At 41.3% G+C, this 22,169-nt stretch overlaps 1 protein-coding gene across 1 annotated transcript; it reads right to left on the bottom strand.

Moving 5' to 3' along the window:
- Positions 1-5,259: 5,259 nt before the first annotated feature.
- LOC124266170 lies at positions 5,260-19,737 on the bottom strand. Its single transcript, XM_046700972.1, has 4 exons — positions 19,440-19,737; positions 11,164-11,342; positions 8,829-8,930; positions 5,260-7,924 (listed from the first exon to the last, which is right to left on the bottom strand). Exons 1-4 carry the CDS (start codon positions 19,513-19,515, stop codon positions 7,874-7,876), a joined length of 408 nt encoding a protein of 135 aa, XP_046556928.1. The 5' UTR covers positions 19,516-19,737; the 3' UTR covers positions 5,260-7,873.
- Positions 19,738-22,169: the final 2,432 nt, after the last annotated feature.

Here is a 22,169-nt window from a genome sequence, read left to right on the forward strand (position 1 = left end):
AACACTATCAGAGGTGAATTAAACCTCGTATATATTGTGCCATTATCCTGCTATCATTCCACTACAACCAATGACTAAAGGGGATTCGAGTATTTGTACAAATACATACACGAGTGAGTGAGTGAGTTTAGTTTACGCCGCACTCAGCAATATTCCAGCTATATGGCGGTGTTCTGTAAATAATCGAGTCTGACCAGACTATCCAGTGATCAACAGCATGAACATAGATCTACGCAATGGGGATACGATGACATGTGTCAACTCAGTCAGCGAGTCTGGCCACCCGATCCCGTTAGTCGCCTCTTACAAACTCACTAAAACAATCTGAGGTGAATTCAAGCTCGTATATATTCCCGCTATCCCGCTAACATTCCACTACTACCGATGACTAAAGGGGATTCACGTCCATGTACACATACATGTACATACACGATCTCTTGAACATGTTGAAGTGGAGCCTCTGACTTTAAGTTCTCTAGAAAACAAGCACATGGGTACAATGGTGCATACGTGTGAATACTGACTGGGACTGCACGGTATTACCGGTATACATGGTGCATACGTGTGTACTGACTATCACAATACGTCTTTTCAAACGATATGTATTGCAATATATTTTCTGAGAACCGGTATATTGGGTAAAGAACATATAGGAAGTTTTTGTGATTATCTTTATGGTTTAGATTAAACCTTACACACACTTTCATCCACAACTCATGTTTTCCTTCGTTATTCCTATTACATACACTGTATATAATGTTTTCCTATCATTGTATTAAAGAGAAAATAGAATCCCTGACTTTGCAACCTAATTTTGAGATTGCTGTTATCAGAACCATAACATACACTAAACGCCAAAAGAAACGTTACCCTCCTTTCTTAATGACGGAGGTACCTATCTTCAGCTGATGTTGTGATGCGTGGACGTCCACTTCTTGGTCTGTCTACAGTGACCCCAGTCTGTCTGAAGCCCTGAATAAGTCTTATAACCGTGATACGGTGGCATCCGAGGGCGTTGGCAACAGCATTGTATGTCGACCCCATCTGCACCATCCCAATGGCTCTTTCTCTCTCTTCAGCTGTTAATCGTGGCATATATCTCGTACTTGTGTATCAGATCATGTATTCTAGGCTCTCTTCATACCCTATAGAATCATTCTGCATGTGAAATGGATGCAAATACTGCTTATATATTGCTTCGTTTTGCCGATTGATATTGCTATGTGTAAACAGAAAATGGAAAAAATGTTACTTTGCAAAGCAAAAATGTTAACAAAGATAATTTTAGATGTTCCTAAACATTTTTTCACAATATCAAAGACACGTGTTACTTGTTTTCACTAATGCAAATCAACAGAAACTGTTTTATAGGACTGAAATCATAGGAATGATTATTTTACAATTTTACACACTCTACAGCAGTTGTTTCTTGTTTTAATAGTTGAAAAATTGTGATTTTAAATGGTTTATCATTGTTCCAAAGCAGAATTTTATTTGAACCTTTCTTTTGGACATCTTAATCACTGTTATTGGTTTACTTCGGCATGGACGAATATAGGACAATTTAACTCTTCTGAAAAAGATGTATTTCACCTAAATATGAATGCATTTGAGAATTCTTTTTCGTGATTTGCATAAAGCTGTGTTGTTAAACTTTCTTGTAAAGTAATACCTTCTAACCTACCTTTGATAGTATTTCAGTAATTCATAAATGTTGGAGGGTAACGTTTCTCTTGGCGTTAAGTGTAAATGCTTAGGGACTTATAATGCAGAAAATAGGATTGACAGTGTCTCTCATTGTCAAACGCTTAAGGTCCCAATATATCGCAATACAGTTTACTTGGCAACACACAGACCCAGTACTGACTTCTATCCTTTTATTGTTGCGGCTTTTAACAACACGCAAAACAATATCTCTGTGTCTCTCATCTTTCACCTCACCAAAGTGAAAACGTTTGAACGAATGCAAATAAGCTCCAGATTGAGTTAGTGAGTCATACACGGTTTTACCCTGACTTTCTTTCTTAGAGGTTTTTTATTCCAAGCTGTAATCTATATGTTTCAGTTACTGATTGAGATAACATAATTCTGTCATATCACGGCTCGGTGGCGAGAAGGCGATAAAACGAGATAAAAAAAACCCAGACGAGTAAGAGATAAACAAAGGTTGCCTTCTCGTCTCGTGTTGCCATCGCTTTCTCGTGGCCGTAACTGAAGATAAAGTGGTGATGAGAGAAAAGTCTCAGGCACTTACCACTTTCGTTAAACCCACAGGCAACTGAATGTCTCCGTCAAACCATGTATGATGCTCTGACCCACAACATTCGGCTTGCGGCAGACCCGACGATTATGTCCCCTATACTGTCTAGTTCGATGACTGCAGCCCATGCCTGGGGTAACTTGTCGTGATATTACCGTAATATTGCTAAAGGCGTCGTAAAATCATACTTAATGACTCTTAACTGGACATTGATTCCAAATACTGATCCTTGACAGAATCGAAAATTATTTGCAACAAACGTCTAGTTGAAAAAGAGCACGTACAAGCGTTTTCCTGATATCATCGATCAAGACTTCACAACAATGAAGGATGATGTACACATGGGGGCGCCGGGGTAACCTAGTGGTTAAAGCTTTCGCACGTCACACGAAGGCCCGGGTTCGATTCCCCACTTGGGTACAATGTGTGAAGTCCATTTCTGGTGTCCTTCGCCGTGAAATTGCTGGAATAATGCTGAAAGCAGCGTAATACTCCAACTCACTCACTCACTGTACCAATGGGTTTCCAGAATAATATCACTCACTGTACCAATGGGTTTCCAGAATTGAAATATGGACTGTGTTTTTAATAGAATTTGCTTAGAGCTTATTGGACTCAAACAACGGTGTTAGCATTACCCCGGCTTGTGGGCATGCTAATTTCACGCTTCATGGACCAACTATCGGTCTGACAATATAGCTAAAAGACAACACTGGTACGTTTCCGCCAGGAGTTTAACACCGTCCATTCAGCGAAATGTCAGTAAAGATAGCGGGTTTGGTTACCTCGTTAATGCTGCGATAACGGTCATAAAAGACAAATATTTGCTGGGGTTAAGGTTACACGTTTCAGGCTTGAACAATTACTGCCTCAATGTTTCGAACAATGTCTTCTCAAATATCTCGGTAGCCTCGAGATTGACGATATGTGATTTTAAAAATGTCTCGCATTGTTATGTCGGCACGCGGGGTAGTTCTGACATAGTTTTACGCTTCTTGTAACCCAATATTCGTTAACTCTGAAATATACTGACACACAATAAAAACGCATAATCAGCTTTAGCTGGGGTAAACGTAACTCGTTGCTGCTCGCTGTAAATGATTCTGATTCGGTTAATTCTGATTCAGTCAAGACAACTTTAACTCGTTTAAGTGGTAAATATTCACGTGCATGGCAATAAATGGTGACTGACAAAATGACATTGTTGTGTTTAATTAAATCAGGCCAAAACACATTTTGTCAAATAATTTTCAGAAATCCCAAAGTGAGGTCAGTTGAAATGGGGTTTAACGTCGTACTTGAGAACATTTCGCTCATATGACGACGTGCATGCGTGTGTATGTGTGGCTGCTTGTGCTAGCCCAGACTTAAGCTGGTTTTATTGTGCCAGTTCACTGAGATACCATGCCACAGTTAAGCATGAATACCCACTCAGACACATTATACTGACTCCGAGCCGACCAGTCCTTGTTGTACCCATTAATGCCGAGCGCCAGGCATGGACCAACAAGTACCATATTTTAACGTCCGGGGATGGAACCCGCGACCTTCCGCTCTCCGGGCGGATGCTCTAACACTAAACAACGGGGGCGGTAAAAACACCCCTAAGTGTTCCAGTTAATGTTTAGCCATACTTCCAGACAATGTTATATAACACGATGTAGGATTGGCGGCACAGTCTAAAGTTGCGTCCCTTAGACGACCACATGGATGTGATTGTATGTTCGAATCGCAGATTCTCCCTGATAATATTTCTAGGCTTGTAAGCAAGGCATTCATGCGTCATACTGCTTTTGATTAAAATTTCTCCATCAAGGTCTCAGCCTTCAAGGCCTCAGTGACCCGTGAACATCCTGGTCAGTAGTGAACTTCAGTAACCCAGTCGTAAAAGGCGACTAACGGGATCGGGTGGTCAGGTTCGTTGACGTGGTTGACGTGTCAATGCCTCCCAATTGCGTAGATCTATGCTTATGATGTTGATTACTGGATTGTCTGGTTCAGACTGGATTATTTACAGACTGCCGCCATATAGCTGGAATATTGCTGAATGCGGCGTAAAACTAAACTCTCTCTTGTTTCTTGCATAGAGCGATGTTTCGGTGTAGATTCTTACACTGTTTTCAAGCTTAAAGTGACTACGACCAAGTGGTGAGATAGATGTACATAGCATGGGGTGACAAACACCAGATTAACATTGACAACAGCATATGACGGAATAACTCACTCACTCAAGCCGTCAGTAAAGGTTTTATGATCGAAATGTCGAAGAGGTTTCAACAATCGACGCATCAGGGACAAAATGATGTCCAAAGCAGTTCCATATTTTGACTTTTACCATACGTTCCCGATTTTGTTCAGGTGAGCAACTGATTTCATAAACACAAAATGGTTTTCCACATAACGTATTATTACAACAGAAGGCTTTAAAACATAATCTTACCGAACGCCTGGTACTCTATTCTGATACTGATCCATAAACACATGCTCATGATAGAGTCAGAGTAGTACAATCGACTCTGCTTTTACAAGGGATTTCATATAAATGGGGGAAAGGTTTTCCATATAACGTATTATTACAATACAATGCTCTAAAACATTAATATTAACTGACGCAAAAAGTACACACCTATGTATATGTATGATGCATGTGTTAACATATGTCATCTGTATATCCCAGATTACCCTAGAAATGAATGAGGGAAGCCCATTTATGGTGTACCCCGCCGTGATATTGCTAGAATATTGCTAAAACGGCGTAAAAGTCACTCAGTCATCGTAGAAATGATGCAAGCAGGTAAATAAACATCATCTGGAAACAATCAGTGTGCGAAGATTCCCGTCTCTTAAAAGTGCCAGGGCGGTTCGAATCCAAGATTCGGATCCTTGGTCTACCGGATCCATGACACCAATGCTCCACATGAACTCATGAAAGAACCTTGCGTCCTCTTGACTTTATCGTTGACAGTTGACTTTTAATTATAACACACACAAAAACAACATTTTCACGTAAATTCATACTTTATTCAGTTCCGCCGTTATATTCACGACGCAGTGAAATAGCTGTTATAGGATGCACGGGTTGGTATATTGTTTCAAGGACACTGCGTACTACATACGAACGATATTAGTAGTGCTAAACTACCTCGTAACATAGGACCTCTTCGCTGGGAATCTGTTTGGAAATTTCTGGACTCAGTAATATTCTAAAATGTTACGGTTGGTCAATTGACAAAGTTCTGGTTTTAAATAAAAATAGGAACAAAAATATATTTCCTTGTACACCAGGTATCACTTGTATTATTTGTATATGGACATTTTGATTAGAACATTCACAACCAGTAAATGTGAACAAAATGAAAACTCATTTCGTATGAATCGATAATGAATATTGACACTGGGGCACCTAACCAAACAACAGAAAACAAATAATAAATAAACTATTGTTTATATCCACTACTCCACCTGAATGGTTTTGGTTTTATAACAACCCTCTTCTACATTGTCACAGCTATAATTTTGCTGATATGTTTTAATAGTCGAACATAAGGATCGAACACAGGATTGTGAATTGAAAGGAATGCACTGTACACTACGACAATATTGTTCAAATCAAGTGCGATTGTCTCCCTTAAATGTCTTCAGCGTAAAGAGATCGGACATACATATAAGGCGCCAGTTATATTGCGCCATACCAAGCGTGACATTCATAGCATACATTTGTACAACCAGAGGGCATGTTGAGCAGGTCACATGATCACATTCGTCTACACTCCCATTCATGTAGATGATACAGATACGTTCACACAGCTCAGACACTTCAATTTGATAGTTTATCCTACCCTGTTAGAAACGTCAATTTGATAGTTTATCCTACCCTGTGAGAAACGTCAATTAGATAGTTTATCCTACCCTGTGAGAAACGTCAATTAGATAGTTTATCCTACCCTGTGAGAAACGTCAATTAGATAGTTTATCCTACCCTGTTAGAAACGTCAATTTGATAGTTTATCCTACCCTGTTAGAAACGTCAATTTGATAGTTTATCCTACCCTGTGAGAAACGTCAATTTGATAGTTTATCCTACCCTGTGAGCAACGTCAATTTGATAGTTTATCCTACTCGTTAAGAAACGTCAAGTTGATAGTTTATCCTTCTAGATGCAACAGGTGAGAAACGTCAATTTGATAGTTTATCCTACTAGATGCAACAGGTGAGAAACGTCAATTTGATGGTTTATCCTACTAGATGCAACAGATGAGAAACGTCAATTTGATAGTTTATCCTACAAGCTGCATGAAGTGAGATACGTCAGTTTAATAGTTTATCCTACTAGGTGCAGCAGGTGAGAAACGTCAATTTGATAGTTTATCCTACTAGATGCAACAGGTGAGAAACGTCAATTTGATAGTATATTCTACTAGATGCAACAGGTGAGAAACGTCAATTTGATATTTTAACCCAGTAGATGCAACAGGTTTGAAACGTCAAGATGATAGTTTATCCTTCTAGATGCAACAGGTGAGAAACGTCAATTTGATAGTTTATCCTACTAGATGCAACAGGTGAGAAACGTCAATTTGATAGTTTATCCTACAAGATGCATGAAGTGAGATACGTCAATTTGATAGTTTATCCTACTAGGTGCATCAGGTGAAAAACTTCAGTTTGAGAGTTTAATGACAAAAAAGAGCAGATAAAAACACTTCAAATTGATACTTCTTGATGACCAAAAGCATCAGATAAAAACTTCAAATTGACATTTGATCCAACTATATGCTGCAGTTGAGGAACTTCAAATTAACAGTTTAATGGCCAAAAGTAGTAGATAAGAAACTTCAAACTGACAACTTATTTGACAGTATAATTATCTAAGCATATCAACATCAGTTTCAGCTATGTTCTGTATTTGACTGTACGGTGTACTGTAGGCTGAACACTTATGTGTGATCGCTGTTAATCTGCCTGTCCTTACAGGGTTAGTTTACCCCCACTTCAAGAAATCCTTACAACAGTACATACCTTACATCTAATCATATTCATTTTGTACTGATGTAAAGAGTGAACACATATTAAGCAACTGTATCAACTGAACACACATCACTTATTAAAAATAGATATAAGTGAACATTTTCATTCATGAACCAATAATTGTTTCATTGTAACACAACAAATGCTCATGTTAACATACGCCGTATCCCCCACCCCCAAATCAAAAAAGAAAGAAAGAGATGGACAATAGGCATCGATGTAAAATGTAAAGAATATCGTTGAAAAACCTATTATAATTATTGACATATTTGCTTTCAAACATATTTAAAAATTATTACAAAAGATGAGCCTGATGTAAATAATAAAGTAATTATAGATATCGCTATAGATATCGCTCATAAAATGTATTGCACTCAGTAGATGTGTCTTTTGCTCCTCAAATCATATACTGACAGTAGTCATGGCAACAGTTGCATATTAAGCGTACATCTATACCGCTTTGCGCATGCGCATTGTCAGAAAATCACAGTCGCGGCTGTTTCAAACTGACGTCGGGTACCCATGATACCATTTCCAAAATGGCGTACAGTAAGGGTTTCGTGGTGGTAATAAGTTCGGCTGGCATCAGGCACGTTGAAACTTCTGAACCATTGAGACTCCTTTGCTTTCCGATGTCTGAAAGTTATTGATCATTGAAGTAATAAAAAAATGAATACAACCTATTTCAAACATTTTATGTTTCTGTAAACAATAACAACTAGAGAGGTAAGCAGCAAAGTCGTGCAACTCGTTGTACACAGTTGCGTACCTTACTTATTTCAGTTTGTCATGTGTTTGTCCAAAAGTATAATAATGGTCAGTTGGTACCATGCCTTTCTTGTGGAACTAACTTGCCTCTAGACTTTCATTAAGTTTCTGAAATAATAAGTATGTGAAAAACATCTCCTTTGTGTCAATAGGTAGTTTAAAAGAATACCAGAAAAAAGCCCAGAATATATCATCATTTTAAGTAAGCCAAATCATCTTTCTGAATTACCAACCCACAGTTATGACTATATTAGTCTGCCTATGTTGTTTGTTCGTTGTTTAACGCCGCATTCAAAAAATAGTTCAGCTCTATGACGGCGGTCAGTAAATACATAGTCGAGTCTGGACAAGACAATCCAGTGATGGACATCATGATCAAAGCTCCACGAAAATGGTTACGAAGACATGCATCGACCAAGTCAACTGGCATTACCACCCGATCCTGCTATTGCATTGCTTGCTGTAGACCAATTCTGTTTCACTCCATTGAAAGTATAGGACAATATTACCGTTAAAGGAGACATAGTTCATTTCTCATTAAAACGACCCGTGAAGATCCAGGTTAAAATTGGTCTTCGGCAACCTTTGCTTGTTGTAAGAGGCGACTAACGGGATTGGGTGGTCAAGCTCGCTGACGTATTGCGTAGATCGATGCTCATGCTGTTGATCACTGGATTGTCTCGATTATTTACAGACCGCCGCTGGAATATTGCTGAGTGCGGCGTTAAACAACAAGTCAACCAATCTCATTAAAACATTCTAAGTAACTGACCACTGTCATTAAATCTCCCTCCACAGTCCGGACCGAGGTCCACTCTCCAGCATCAGAGGCGTGTTTCTCCTGGCATGCACTTCCGTCCCATGTAATCGTGCTCTGTAACAAAATGTTCTATTTAGCAAACCATGGCATGGAATCGTCAGAGCCCTCTACCTGGGTGAGTGAGTGAGTGAGTGAGTGAGTGAGTGAGTGAGTGAGTGAGTGAGTGAGTGAGTGAGTGAGTGAGTGAGTGAGTGAGTGAGTGAGTGAGTGAGAGGAGGAGTGGTGAGTGAGTGAGGAGAGTGAGGAGTGAGTGAGTGAGTGAGTGAGTGAGTGAGTGAGTGAGGAGTGAGTGAGTGAGTGAGTGAGTGAGTGAGTGAGTGAGTGAGTGAGTGAGTGAGTGAGTGAGTGAGTGAGTGAGTGAGTGAGTGAGTGAGTGAGTGAGTGAGTGAGGTGGAGTGAGTGAGTGAGTGAGTGAGAGGTGGTGGTGGTGAGTGAGTGAGTGAGTGAGTGAGTGAGGAGTGAGTGAGTGAGTGAGTGAGTGAGTGAGTGAGTGAGTGAGTGAGTGAGTGAGTGAGTGAGTGAGTGAGTGAGTGAGTGAGTGAGTGAGTGAGCGAGCGATATAATGTGCCTGAGTGGATTATTCATGCCAGAACATTCAATATAGTGCACGCATATTTCAGTGCTCAAGGGCCACAACTGGCCAAGGAGGCAATCAGAGTTATGTCATTTCCACGCTCACGGCTACGAAGTCAAACGTTCCATATGAAAACAATTATTCTCACGACTATGTACGTCACAGAAATCACATTCTATTCTATTATAGTTCGACTGTAATAGTGAGAAAAGCAAGATTTATGGATGTCAACTTCTTTATTGTGAATAACACGACGTTTCGGAGTGTATACTTGCTCTTTCATAACAGTGAGGGCAATACTTTAACTATACTATTTAGGGCAATACTTTATTACACCGTGACTACTACACGGTAATGCAAACTAAACTGAGGGGCAAAAGAAACGTCCCCAAAGTAAAATTTGAAAAAACAGTTCTTCTGTTGTCGTTATGACGGAAATTTATTTAGGAACACATCTCCCGAACGCATCCCCACGTCTCACAGAAAGGAAATCCACGTGGAGTTTTTTGTAAGCATGAAAATTGCTTTTATTCACGTTTTTTGCATGCTTCGGTGGAAACATACCCGTATGAAAGTACAGTATAAAAATTATGCTCGACTGTTCGAATTCATCACTTCAATACGTTGGACACAAAGAACATGCCTCGACTCACGGCAGAACAGAGAGAACGAGCTATTGGGATGTTGCAGCTGGGTGCTTCTCACAGTCACGTTGCAAGAATCAACAGGTCGGACTGCAGACAGGCCTAGGACAGGGAGACCACCCATAACCACCCCTCAGGAAGACCGCCATTTACGGGTGCTTCACTTGCGCAACAGATTCCTGACTGTGACGTCATCAGCAACAACCAGCCTTACCCATCCAGTCAGTAGAAGGACCATATCCAGACGACTCCGCCGATTCGGTATCAGAGCCTACAGACCATTCCGGGGCGTGACGTTAACGCGTGAACATCGACGTCGTCGCTTGGCTTGGGCACGTAGAGTTCGGCAGTGGCAGCCGCGGAACTGGCGCCGGGTACTCTTCAGTGACGAGAGCCGCTTCCAGTTGAACAAAGCTGATGGTCGGGTACGAGTGATGGTCGGGTACGAGTCTACAGACGTCGGAACGAACGCACAGCACGTTGTTGCTTTGGCTCAAGCTCTACAGGAAGAATGGCGTCGCATCCCAGATCACGTGATCAGACGTCTTGTGCACTCTGCACGACGTCGTGTGGCAGCATGTATCGCTGCAAGAGGTGGACACACTCGCTACTGAGGAGTTGGACACTCAAAGACACTCTGTCAGTACTGATGTGCATGTGTTGTCATGTATATACCTGAAGTATGTTCTGTACAAGTACCGAGAACAGAGGCCTTAGTCTAAAATACTGATGATTTGAACAGTACCATATCAAATGAAAGGAAACTTTCCAAAGTCTGTCTGTTTCAGATAGTATATTTCAGAGCAAAATATGAACTGGGCGAGACTTTAAGCCAGAGCATGGACCTAATACTGAAGACCAAAAACAAGGTTAATATGTATAATTATGCATTAATTTTGGTCCCAGAGCTAGCTAAACGTGTGTAAAAAATCATAGCAATTGGCAAAAATCACGCAAATGATTTAGAAATGGGTATACGCAGCTCGTGTTCAATATGGCTGCCGTGTCACAGCCCGGAAGTAACAGGCGCTATCAGTGACGAATGGATGGCTTCGCAGTAGATACGTACCTTCATCTTCATTCCATCGAGTCCCTCGTACTCAAATTCGACCCCCGGCGTCCACGAGTATTCCTTGGGCTCTCCGAATCCCTTTACCTCCGCCCTTGCTTGCCAGATCTCTCCGTGTTTCGTGTACTCCACCACATACACCAGTTTCTTGAACGTTTCACGACCTTGTTTTGGACATCCTGAAACACGGCTACAACGTTAATCTCTGCAGGAATACAACAGGGTCTTTGTTGGTTACCTGTAGGAATACAACAGGGTCTTTGTTGGTTACCTGCAGGAATACAACAGGGTCTTTGTTGGTTACCTGCAGGAATACAACAGGGTCTTTGTTGGTTACCTTCAGGAATACAACAGGGTCTTTGTTGGTTACCTGCAGGAATACAACAGGGTCTTTGTTGGTTACCTGCAGGAATACAACAGGGTCTTTGTTGGTTACCTGCAGGAATACAACAGGGTCTTTGTTGGTTACCTGCAGGAATACAACAGGGTCTTTGTTGGTTACCTGAAGGAATACAACAGGGTCTTTGTTGGTTACCTGCAGGAATACAACAGGGTCTTTGTTGGTTACCTGCAGGAATACAACAGGGTCCTTGTTGGTTACCTGCAGGAATACAACAGGGTCTTTGATGGTTACCCGCAGGAATACAACAGGGTCTTTGTTGGTTACCTGCAGGAATACAACAGGGTCTTTGTTCCTTACCGCCAGGAATACAACAGGGTCTTTGTTGGTTACCTGTATGAATACAACAGGGTCTTTGTTGGTTACCTGAAAGGAATCTTTGTTACCGCCACACTCAACAGTATTACAGACCATTCAGTGATTGATATTATGAACAACGTGTCACGCTGTCGTGTCACGATCACCCAGGGCACAAAACTTCAACATCCGATTTAGTTCAGTGGATTAACGAATATGCGGGTTGTCGGTTATTTTTTTCTTCACGATATATTTTCACGCTCCTTCTCAGAGCATTGCACATTAGCTACCCTGACGGTACCATCGCTGCTACCAGAGTGCAAGCAGCAATTACAAGACTCTTGGAAAGGTCACCCAATACAGTAAACCACCGTTGTGTCGAACTTTGATGTGCCGGTTGTCTCGAAGCTTGGCCGCTGCGTGATCACTTGGTCATCATTTTGTGATTGTGTTCAACCTCACATAACTTGAAGTATTTACAAAGGTCCCTTCAACTTCGACACAACCGTGTTTGACAGTTTATTGACTGTCATCCAGCAAGGACTGGTTGGCTCGGAGACAGTATAATGTGTCTGAGTGGGGTATTCATGCTTCACTGCGGCATGGTATCTCAGTGGGCTAGCACTATAAAACCAGCTTCAGTCTGGGCTAGTACAAGCAGCCGCACATACACATACACACGCATGCACGTCGTCATATGAGCGAAATATTCTCAAGTACGACGTAAAACCCAATTTCATCTCACCTCACCTCGGTGTCTGAGAAGGTCTGCTCCCTCATCAAACCTCCAGACTAACGCATAGTCTATAAAATATATAACTCTGATAGAAACAAAGAACTACACTGAACTCCAAACTGAAAAGGAGCCCCAATGAGATGCAAAATTCAGGACCTGCGGCAAATCTATACTTGTTTCATTTGAGACCTCGCATTGCAGTTAGTCTGTCGCACAGTCCCCGAACCACCCTGAACCACTCTGAACCACCCTGAACCCAGCCCTTTCTGTAATTTTATAGCCCTAAACAAACAAGTCTAGATTTCCTCAACTTATCCCATCTCATTTGGGCTCCTGTTCAATTTAAACGTCATTATTTGTTTCAATCAAAGTTATATATATTCAGTGACCAGGCGTTAGTCTTCGTACCCGTGAAGATCAGGGTTAGAATTGATCTTCAGCAACCCATGCTTGTCGAAGGAGGCGACTAACGGGATCGGGTCTTCAGGATGACTGACTTGGTTGACACGTGTCATCGTATCCCAACTGCGTAGATCGATGCCCATGATGTTGATCACTGGATTGTCTGGTCCAGACTCGATTGCGGTGTTAAACAACAACCAACGTTAGTCTACGTTACGGGCAGTGCTCGTTAATCAGGACATCTATAGTCAGTGCGAGGGGATAGAGCATGACATGGTACAAGGACTGTGAAGACTATCCACTATACATCATGAAGTTTTCCGACACCTGATCTGGCTTCCAAGCTGTCTCCTCGTTCTAATATAACCGACCTCGGCCGAACACAAACAATGCTAATTTCCTGAAGCCCCAAAATGCGATCAATTTACATTCATGAGAAGTGTTCCGCTGGGATTAACGCGTATTATATTTCTGAGTCCAACTCCAAAGCATTGTGTGCTCAGCGGAACATGAGGAAGACATGAGGTCTAGTCATGCACTGCACTGTGTAATTATCTTTATGAAATCAAAAACAGAGCAAATAATCATCAAAAAATCACATTTTCGAAAAGGTCACCAAATGCAGCCAAACACCGTGGTGTCGATTGAGTGATTGAGTTTAGTTTTAGTGTGTTGGGGGAGGGGGTGGGGGTGCTGCTTGTTCTAGTCCGGATTCAGGCTGTCTCTATTTATTTCTGTGTTTCACCCATCTCCTGCCCGCCTGGAATTTTCTTTCCCACATGCATTAATGAGGTGAGTGAGTTTAGTTTTACGCAGCTTTTTTTAATATTCCAGCAATATCACGGCAGGGCCACCAGAAATGTGCTTCACATATTGTACCCATGTGAGGAATTGAACCCGGTGCGTGACGAAAGGACGCTTTAGCCTAGTGACTACCGCACCCCACCCCCCGTTGTGTCGAACTTTCACGTGCCGAACTCATGGTTGTCTCGAAAAGAATATCCCTGCGTGATCATTTGTTCATCATTGTCCACCCTCACATAACTCGAAGTATTTACGAAGATCCCTTCAACCGTGCTTGATTGCAACTGTTGCCATAGTAATCCGAGGTTCCACTAAGCCAAGGGTTCTTCCACTTCGAGCTCGAGACAACCGAACGTTCGACACATCAAAGTCGACACAACGAGGTGTGGCTGTATAAATATGTGGGTAAGTGTTTGGAATGCGATTTAAAACAGTGAGGGAAAAGATTACTCTGATAATCAATATCAGAAAATCGTGAGCGTGTGAGTGAGTTTGCGGGAGAATTTAGGGTTTGTGAGTGAGTGAGTTGGTTTGAACGCTGTTCTTTTAAGGTCACACGCAACGTAAAACACAACCTTGCAGATTCTGATACCTTTCGGTATTGACTTGCCGAAACAAATCATCAAAAATGCAAATTCAACTTATAAAGTTGAAAAATAAAGCGATGAAAAACAACGCGCGAAATCGGAGTTCAAACGATTCACTAATTTTCCCCCGACTTTTCGGGGGAAAACTGATTTCAACAGCTGGGCTGCAACCATAGCACGTGCGCAGTGAAATAGGTTCGCGCAACTTGGAAGCGGGCTGTCCGGTGAATACTCGGTGAAGGCTTTGGTGTGAGCTATTTTCATAATGTTTTGTTGATATCTCACAGGCGCGAGCTTTTTATATGTTATGACAGTAAATAAACTGTTTATATAATTTCATTTGTCTATTTCACCACACGTTCTTCTTACCGAGTCACTTTCTCAGTTCGATACTTAAAAGCAATGTTATTATTTAGCGTTGACAGAATTTCTAACTGTGATATAGATATGTCGTTGTCACAGACAAAACTCAATGTCTTGTTTTATTGACACCTGTGCGTCTGCCTGCCTGTCTGCTAATGACAATATTCAATACACAACTGCGATCACTGACAACATGCAATTTGAACTTAACACCAATCAGGCTATACACCATAAACAAAATGCATTGATTTATGGCCCGAGTTCGGTCTCTGTCACATTATGTAATTACACAGACAAGCAGGTGTGATACTTGAACACATGACATGTTATGATGTCTGTTGAATGCAAAATGTTATACACAAAAAATGAGCATGTATTTACAAAACCCAACATCTCTATATATACACACACAATCAGCCGTGAGGGCATCTGCAAATGAACCAGCCGTTACACTTGAGCGCACACCCACCCGCTCTGACTGGGTTCAGGATCCCGGCTGCTTCGTTTCTTGGGAAGTAAACCCAAGTACACAATATTGCACTTTTGATTTGCGATTGTACGCTTATAATTTTTTTTATATGTTTTTTCATAACCAGCAATGTATATTATATGTCATGAATAAGTGATAATTGTGTTTTAATTATGTTTGATTTTTTGGTTGCATGTGACCTTTAAGTATTACTGTTACATCGTGGTGTGTCAGCTTATTGTGGGGGGTAAGCCCGAAGTGTCACTGGCCTCGAGCGTTTAGAGGTTTGCAGGAACGCGGACACAGTGCTGACAAACGTAGGATTCGAACCTACTGACTCAAATTGCGGCTCCTCAGACCACTGGTCCACCTGTGCCCACTTTACAGGAGAGAAATGTATTTTGTTATAAAATTGTTACATTTCAACATCATTTTTGGTGTTGATTCCCAGGCAATATTTAGTCGAAGTTAATATTTAATCGTATTACAATCATACATCTACAGTATGAGTTAGTGAGTGTGGTTTTACGCCGCTTTTAGCAATATTCCAGCAATGTCAGGACGGTGGACACCAGAAATGGGTTTCACACATTGTACCTATATACATTTACAGAATATAAAGTAAACTCCGCATAGAACTCAGAACAATGCTTAATTTCAAGTTTTAGCCCCTTCGTAGTTCTGCTTTTATCATTTATTTTCCGGTTGTGTGGAACATCGGCTAACTCGAAGTAGTTACGAAGGTCCTTTAACTTCGACACATCCGTTCTTGTCTGTAATTGTTAACACATTCGACGTTCGATACAAAATGGTGAATAATCGAATGTTCGATACAAAGGGGTTTGACTGTACATACATGTTGTTTGGGGCAGTGGGGTAGCCTAGTGGCTAAAGCGTTCACTCGTCACAATGTGTGAAGCCCATTTCTGTAGTTCCCCGCCGTGATATTGCTGGAACATTGCTAAAAGCGGCGTAAAACTAAACTCACTCACTCAATCACTCATATATTGTGTACGTCGATAGGAACGACATGGTACATGTTTGGCGACATCGTTGTCGTCGTCTTGGGAATTCTATTGAATTTTATATTTTTTGTTCAAATTTGATCACTTGTCAATGTAACAAGAAAGACATTTTGTTTTATAAACATGAATTTGTGCCAGCCTTATATGAGTGGCTTCTTTGAAGTTCCTTTTTAGACCACAATAACAGTTTCTGTTTGTGGAAACAGTGTACAATGATGTGTGTCTGGCGTGTCAATATTGATCACTGAGGTATAACAATAAGATGCAAGTTCGTAGACAGAAGAACATTACAATTCTCATCTTAGCAACAGAATGTTAGCAACACGTATTTGCAACAACACTATACAAGACGACAAGTGATTTGGGACCTCGCAACGTTCATTGTCATCACGTTCAAAAATATTTCACATATATTAACGACATATATGTGTGCGTGCGTGCGAGTGTGTGTGTGTGTGTGTGTGTGTGTGTGTGTGTGTGTGTGTGTGTTTTGGGGGGGTGCCTCTTGTAGTAGTCCGGTTTTAAACTGTCCCTATTTATTTCGGTGTTGCCCCCATTTCCTGCCCGTTCTGAATTTCCTTTCCCACGTGTAAGAATGAAATGTTTTTCTTGTCACAAATTACCCCGCTGATATGAATTTGATACAAAGAAACCTTCACCCTTTCACCAACAAAACCCGGTCAGTTTATTTGTCTCCATCTGCATGTAGTAAAACACTATTTCAGAGAAAGGCGACTCAACTTGCGTCTTTAACTTTAACCACTCGGCTACCCCATCGCCTCTTAAATAAATTTAAATCTAAGCTTTACAAATTCATAAAATTGGTTTTACACAAAAAACGCAAATAGTAAAAACATTTGCTTTCTCTTTAGTTTTCATTATTTGTTTTCGCCTGCTCCTTTCTGGTTGACCGTAGAGGTGATAAATACATAAGAATACGGATGGCCTAATAGTGTTAGTCCACCGAGATACCAGGCAGCGGTAAGATACCCCACTCAGACATACCCGGACATCTAGTCCAAGAAAAAAATGCAATCGTATTTTAATAAATATATCTACAAAAATAAAAGTGAAGTGTTTCGCCTGCTCCTTTCTGGTTGACCGTAGAGGTGATAAATACATAGAGAATACTACACGAGGTCTCATTTCATACGAATTATACGAAACGAGTGTCCTTCCTGTGGTATCTGACCGAGCGAAAGCGAGGTCAGATAACATAGGAAGGTCACGAGTTTCGTATAATTCGTATGTAATGAGACCGAGTGTGGTATTTTATTTATTACCCACGTCTTACATGCATTAAACTGACAAAATAGCGTATTTTTGTTAATATTTTGGTTTCAAACCGAAACCGGTTTCATAAAGGGGTTGCGGAAGAGTTTTGTACTGTAGTACAATATTTGCATGACGTCACACCAAAATGACGTCACTGCCTTGGTAACCGACGTCACGATGCATGTCAGTTGTCATCGCCTCGAACAGCCTCCTATATTAAACTACTCCGTAGCACCCCGTTTCTTGGTTTGCAGTTGCTTCATTCGGCTAACATCACTGGTGGAAACATTGCATTTATGTTTTTCGACGGATAAAATGTGTCAGTTCGACTCACAATTAAACAGCTACACGGCAACGTTCTCGATGCTTACATTCCCACAATGCATTTAAGTTGTAGAATGAATGAATTCACGTGTTTGTTATGAATGAAAATATAGTTACGTCATAATGTGACCTAATTGAGAGGTCATCGGTTATCGAATCAAATCGTTAGAATCTCAGGTCAAGTCGTTACGACACAGGTCAACGCGATACGACACACGTGTGACGTACGAGATTAGTATGCAACTACCCATACGTTGACCACGTGGGTAATAAATAAGAATACGGATGGCCTAATAGTGACAGTCCACCGAGATACTAGGCAGCGGTAAGATACCCCACTCAGACATACCCGGACATCTAGTCCAAGAAAAAATGCAATCGTATTTCAATACATATATCTACAAAAATAAAAGTGAAAAAGTCCAAACAAATATTCTTAATTCTTAATTCATACAACTCGGTTAATCTAAATTACCTAATCATTCTAGATTTGACTTTGGCTCCTCTGACGCCTATGTGTTATAATAATAAGATGTTCCTAGTCCTGATTAGCGTTACCTGCGGAGATCCGGGTTAGAACTGATCTTCAGTAACCCATGTTTGTTGTAAGAGGCGACTAATGGGATCGGGTGGTAAGGCTCGCTGACTTGGTTGACACATGTCATCGTATCCCAGTAGCGTAGAACGATGGTCATGGTGTTGATCAATGGATTGTCTGGTCCTGACTCGATTATTTACAGACCGCCGCCATATAGCTGAAATATTGCTGAGAGCGGCGTAAAACTAAACTCAGTCACTCACTGCTTCAATAAGCAACATCAAACCTGTCTAGTTTCATATCGTAAAAGTTTGGGATGAAATACGCAACTAGGGACTATTCAAATTTATTTAGTCTCAAATCTATTTCTATCTACTCGTGAGTAAGGATAAATCACAATGGCACGGACCGGTAAAACTACGTGATTGCATGTTCGGGTCATGACAGAATCATCCCTAGTCTGTCATACAGACCCTGAAGCAAATATATCCAAGAAAGCCCAGCAAGTCTAGAAAATGTGGCAAGTCTAGATTTCAACGTGAAGAAAGTATCTGGGCTCCTTTTTATTGTATTCATAATTTTAATTAAGAACTTTTATGTTCTGTAAAATATGTTCATTTCAAAGACTAGCTGTTAGTCTAAATCATCCCTAGATCAATTTATTAACGATGTCATGGACGTGCCCCGTCACCATCTGCAGCCGCATATCAGTCAGCATGACCCTCTACATCACCTCCATTGAACGATCGATAACCCTTCACTGAGACTAACAGCCTGTCTAGGACGACCCAGCTTCTCTCGATATCAGCTGATATCATGCATATCTCGTGACACGAGACTGATACACATAAGTATCTGTGTGTGATTTAGTTCACCAAGAACTAACCAGGTCGCTTCACGTAGTTCTAATGAAGGCACGAAGGCTGGCTAAATGTCAGCACGACTCAGAAGATTTCGATCGATAAAAACAGGAATTCGGGGGTTAATGTATGCGCGTGCGTGTGACACAGCGGTGCCTTTTAGAGAAATCATGATACTGTAATATAACGGTCTTACCTATAGCATCGCTGAATTCCTCAAAGCCTGTGGTTTCCACGGGGAGAAGCTCCCATCTGCCCTGATACAGCTCCATACGAGCGGCCACCGAGAGACGATGCTGTACACAGTAATTGATTATTATTCCTCCGTGCAGGAGATACCACGAGATGTCGCGTGGCTGCGGCTTGGGTCTGAAAAGAAACTGTCTGCTGGTATTGCGGTCGGGGTCTATGTCATACAGTCTGCCCGGGTTGAGAGGCACAGGGTGTGTTGTCTCCTCACTAGATGGGACTGGCAATGGAATCAGGGTCGGTAGGAAGAATAACTCATGATTTACTTCACTTCCGGTTGTCATGTGTTTCTCATAATACTTCACTATTTTGCTGTGATGAGATCATGCTTTGAGTCTTGCTACTCATAATATGTTCATTCCTAAACTGTTTTCTTAGCTTGTGAAGTAGTTTCCGAGAAAAACATAATTTTCGGAATCATTTTTTTTTAGGAATACATCGAAAACATTATTAAAAAATTCCCATGCTTAATGTTGTTTTAATCCCTCATTTACGAGGGTCCACGTGTCGCAGTGCTGTTATCGTAGTACCATGAGCGAGGGTGTTGCCATAGTGACGCCCTGGATCAGTATTATGTTGACAGGATGTATGTCAGGGAGGTTTTACCAAACTGACCGAGTTTTGTTTTACATTTTAACAATATCAATGAGGTTAGTCATGTGAGGAATGGAGTGAGTGAGTGAGTGAGTATGTTTTTTACACTGCTTTTAGCAATATTCCAGCAAAATCACGGCGGGGGGACACCAGAAATGGACTTGTTACTTTATATCAATGTGGGGAATCAAACCGAGTTTTCGATGTGGCGAGCGGACGGTTTTAACCATGCACTTGGTCTCACCACCATACTCAGTATCCCGGTGATCCGTGTAAACACCCATCAAATGAATTATGAGATATAGTTGAGGTAACTGAGAAGGCATTGGGGTTGTGTTTAAATGAGGCATCAACAAAGAGTGAGTGAGTGAGTGAGTTTAGTTTTACCAGTGATCAACAGCATGAGCTGCGCAATTGGGAACCGATGACATGTGTCAACCAAGTCAGCGAGTCTGACCACCCGACCCCGTTAATCACCTGTTATGACAAGCATGGGTTACTGAAGGTTCATTCCAACCCGGATCTTCACGGGTTCGATCAAGAGAGTGAGTGAGTATTGTTTTACGCCGCATTTAACAATATCCTAATAGTAACACCAGAAATGGGCTTCACTTATTGTACCTATGAAGGGAATTGAACCCGGGGCACCGGCTCAAGAAAGCAGGCTGGGCCTTTGACAAACGGACCCGTGAAGATCCAGGTTAGAATTGATCTTCAGCAACCCATGGTTGTTGTAAGAGCTGACTAACGGGATCGGGTGGTCATGCAGGCTCACTGACTTGGTTGACACATGTCATCGTATCCCAGCTGCTTAGATCGATGCTCATGCTGCTGATCACTGTATTGTCTAGTCCAGCCTAATTGTTACAAACCGCTCCCATATAGCTGAAATATTGCTGAGTGCGGCGTAAAACAACAATAATGAAAACCCCTTTGACCAGTTGGGAATTGGATATACTGGGCTTTTATCCAATGGGGTTTTACGTTGCTGATACTACCAATCCAACAGTTAGTCTTGTTTACAACACGCATTCTGATTGGAACGTCGGAACAATTCGCACATGTACTTTCAAAGGCAGATAAGTGATCGATCATAATTTATGGCTATGGGGGCTGATGATGATTTTTATGGAGAAGCATGTACATTGTGAATACACACACACACACACACACACACACACATACTAAGTGACCCCCCACCCCGCATGTCATGTACAAAATCAGTAACACACCCCACCCCCACCCCACCCCCGAACAAAATGGGTGACCTCCCCTTAAAATCATCATCACCCCACTAGCCATAAACTATGAGTAAGTGAGTGAGTTTAGCTTTACGCCGCACTCAGCAATGTTCCAGCTATATGGCGGCGGTCTGTATATAATCGAGTCTGGACCAGACAATCCAGTGATCAACATCATGAGCATCGATCTACGCATTTGAGATACGATGACACGTGTCAACCAGATCAGCAAGCTTGACCACCCGATCCCGTTAGTCGCCTCTTACGACAAGCATGGGTTACTGAAGATCAATTCTAACCCTGATCTTCACGGGGCCAGAAATTATGAACGGTCCCTTACATCCGAAAACTATAGTAATATATGGACCAGAGATAGTGTAGGTTTACTGAGGCACTAGTCATAGAGATGTGGTGAAGTCATTAAGGACAGTTTTCTTTCCCTTCTCACTCATTCTCAATAAACCGTTGCATTGATGTCTCTGGTTATTTATCCTAAAACAACAGTGTCCTTGATTAATCTAATGATTGGATTAAATGTAGTGGTACTTGGGTGTACTAAAGCAGGCATCCATTCAGTGTATTTATGTAAACTTCAACAGCGCAAGGGAAGGATATTACTGATATTGTAATGTACGTTACTGTCTCCAGGCTGAACTGACAAAAGTCATTGGCTTTGTTTTAATGAATTATGCAATAAATATCATAACTAAAGTACTATTATGATAAACGAGATATGTGACAATAGATTTCTATTCAGCTCCAATCATGGGATCGTTTTGCGGATTTTGCAGAGTATGTTATAACTGTGTCTCCACTTTTCATGCAGCACACGACTAACTTCA

Source organism: Haliotis rubra, unplaced genomic scaffold, assembly GCF_003918875.1.
Source record: "Haliotis rubra isolate DU_JTF1 unplaced genomic scaffold, ASM391887v1 Scf1236, whole genome shotgun sequence".
Taxonomy (NCBI): domain Eukaryota; kingdom Metazoa; phylum Mollusca; class Gastropoda; order Lepetellida; family Haliotidae; genus Haliotis; species Haliotis rubra.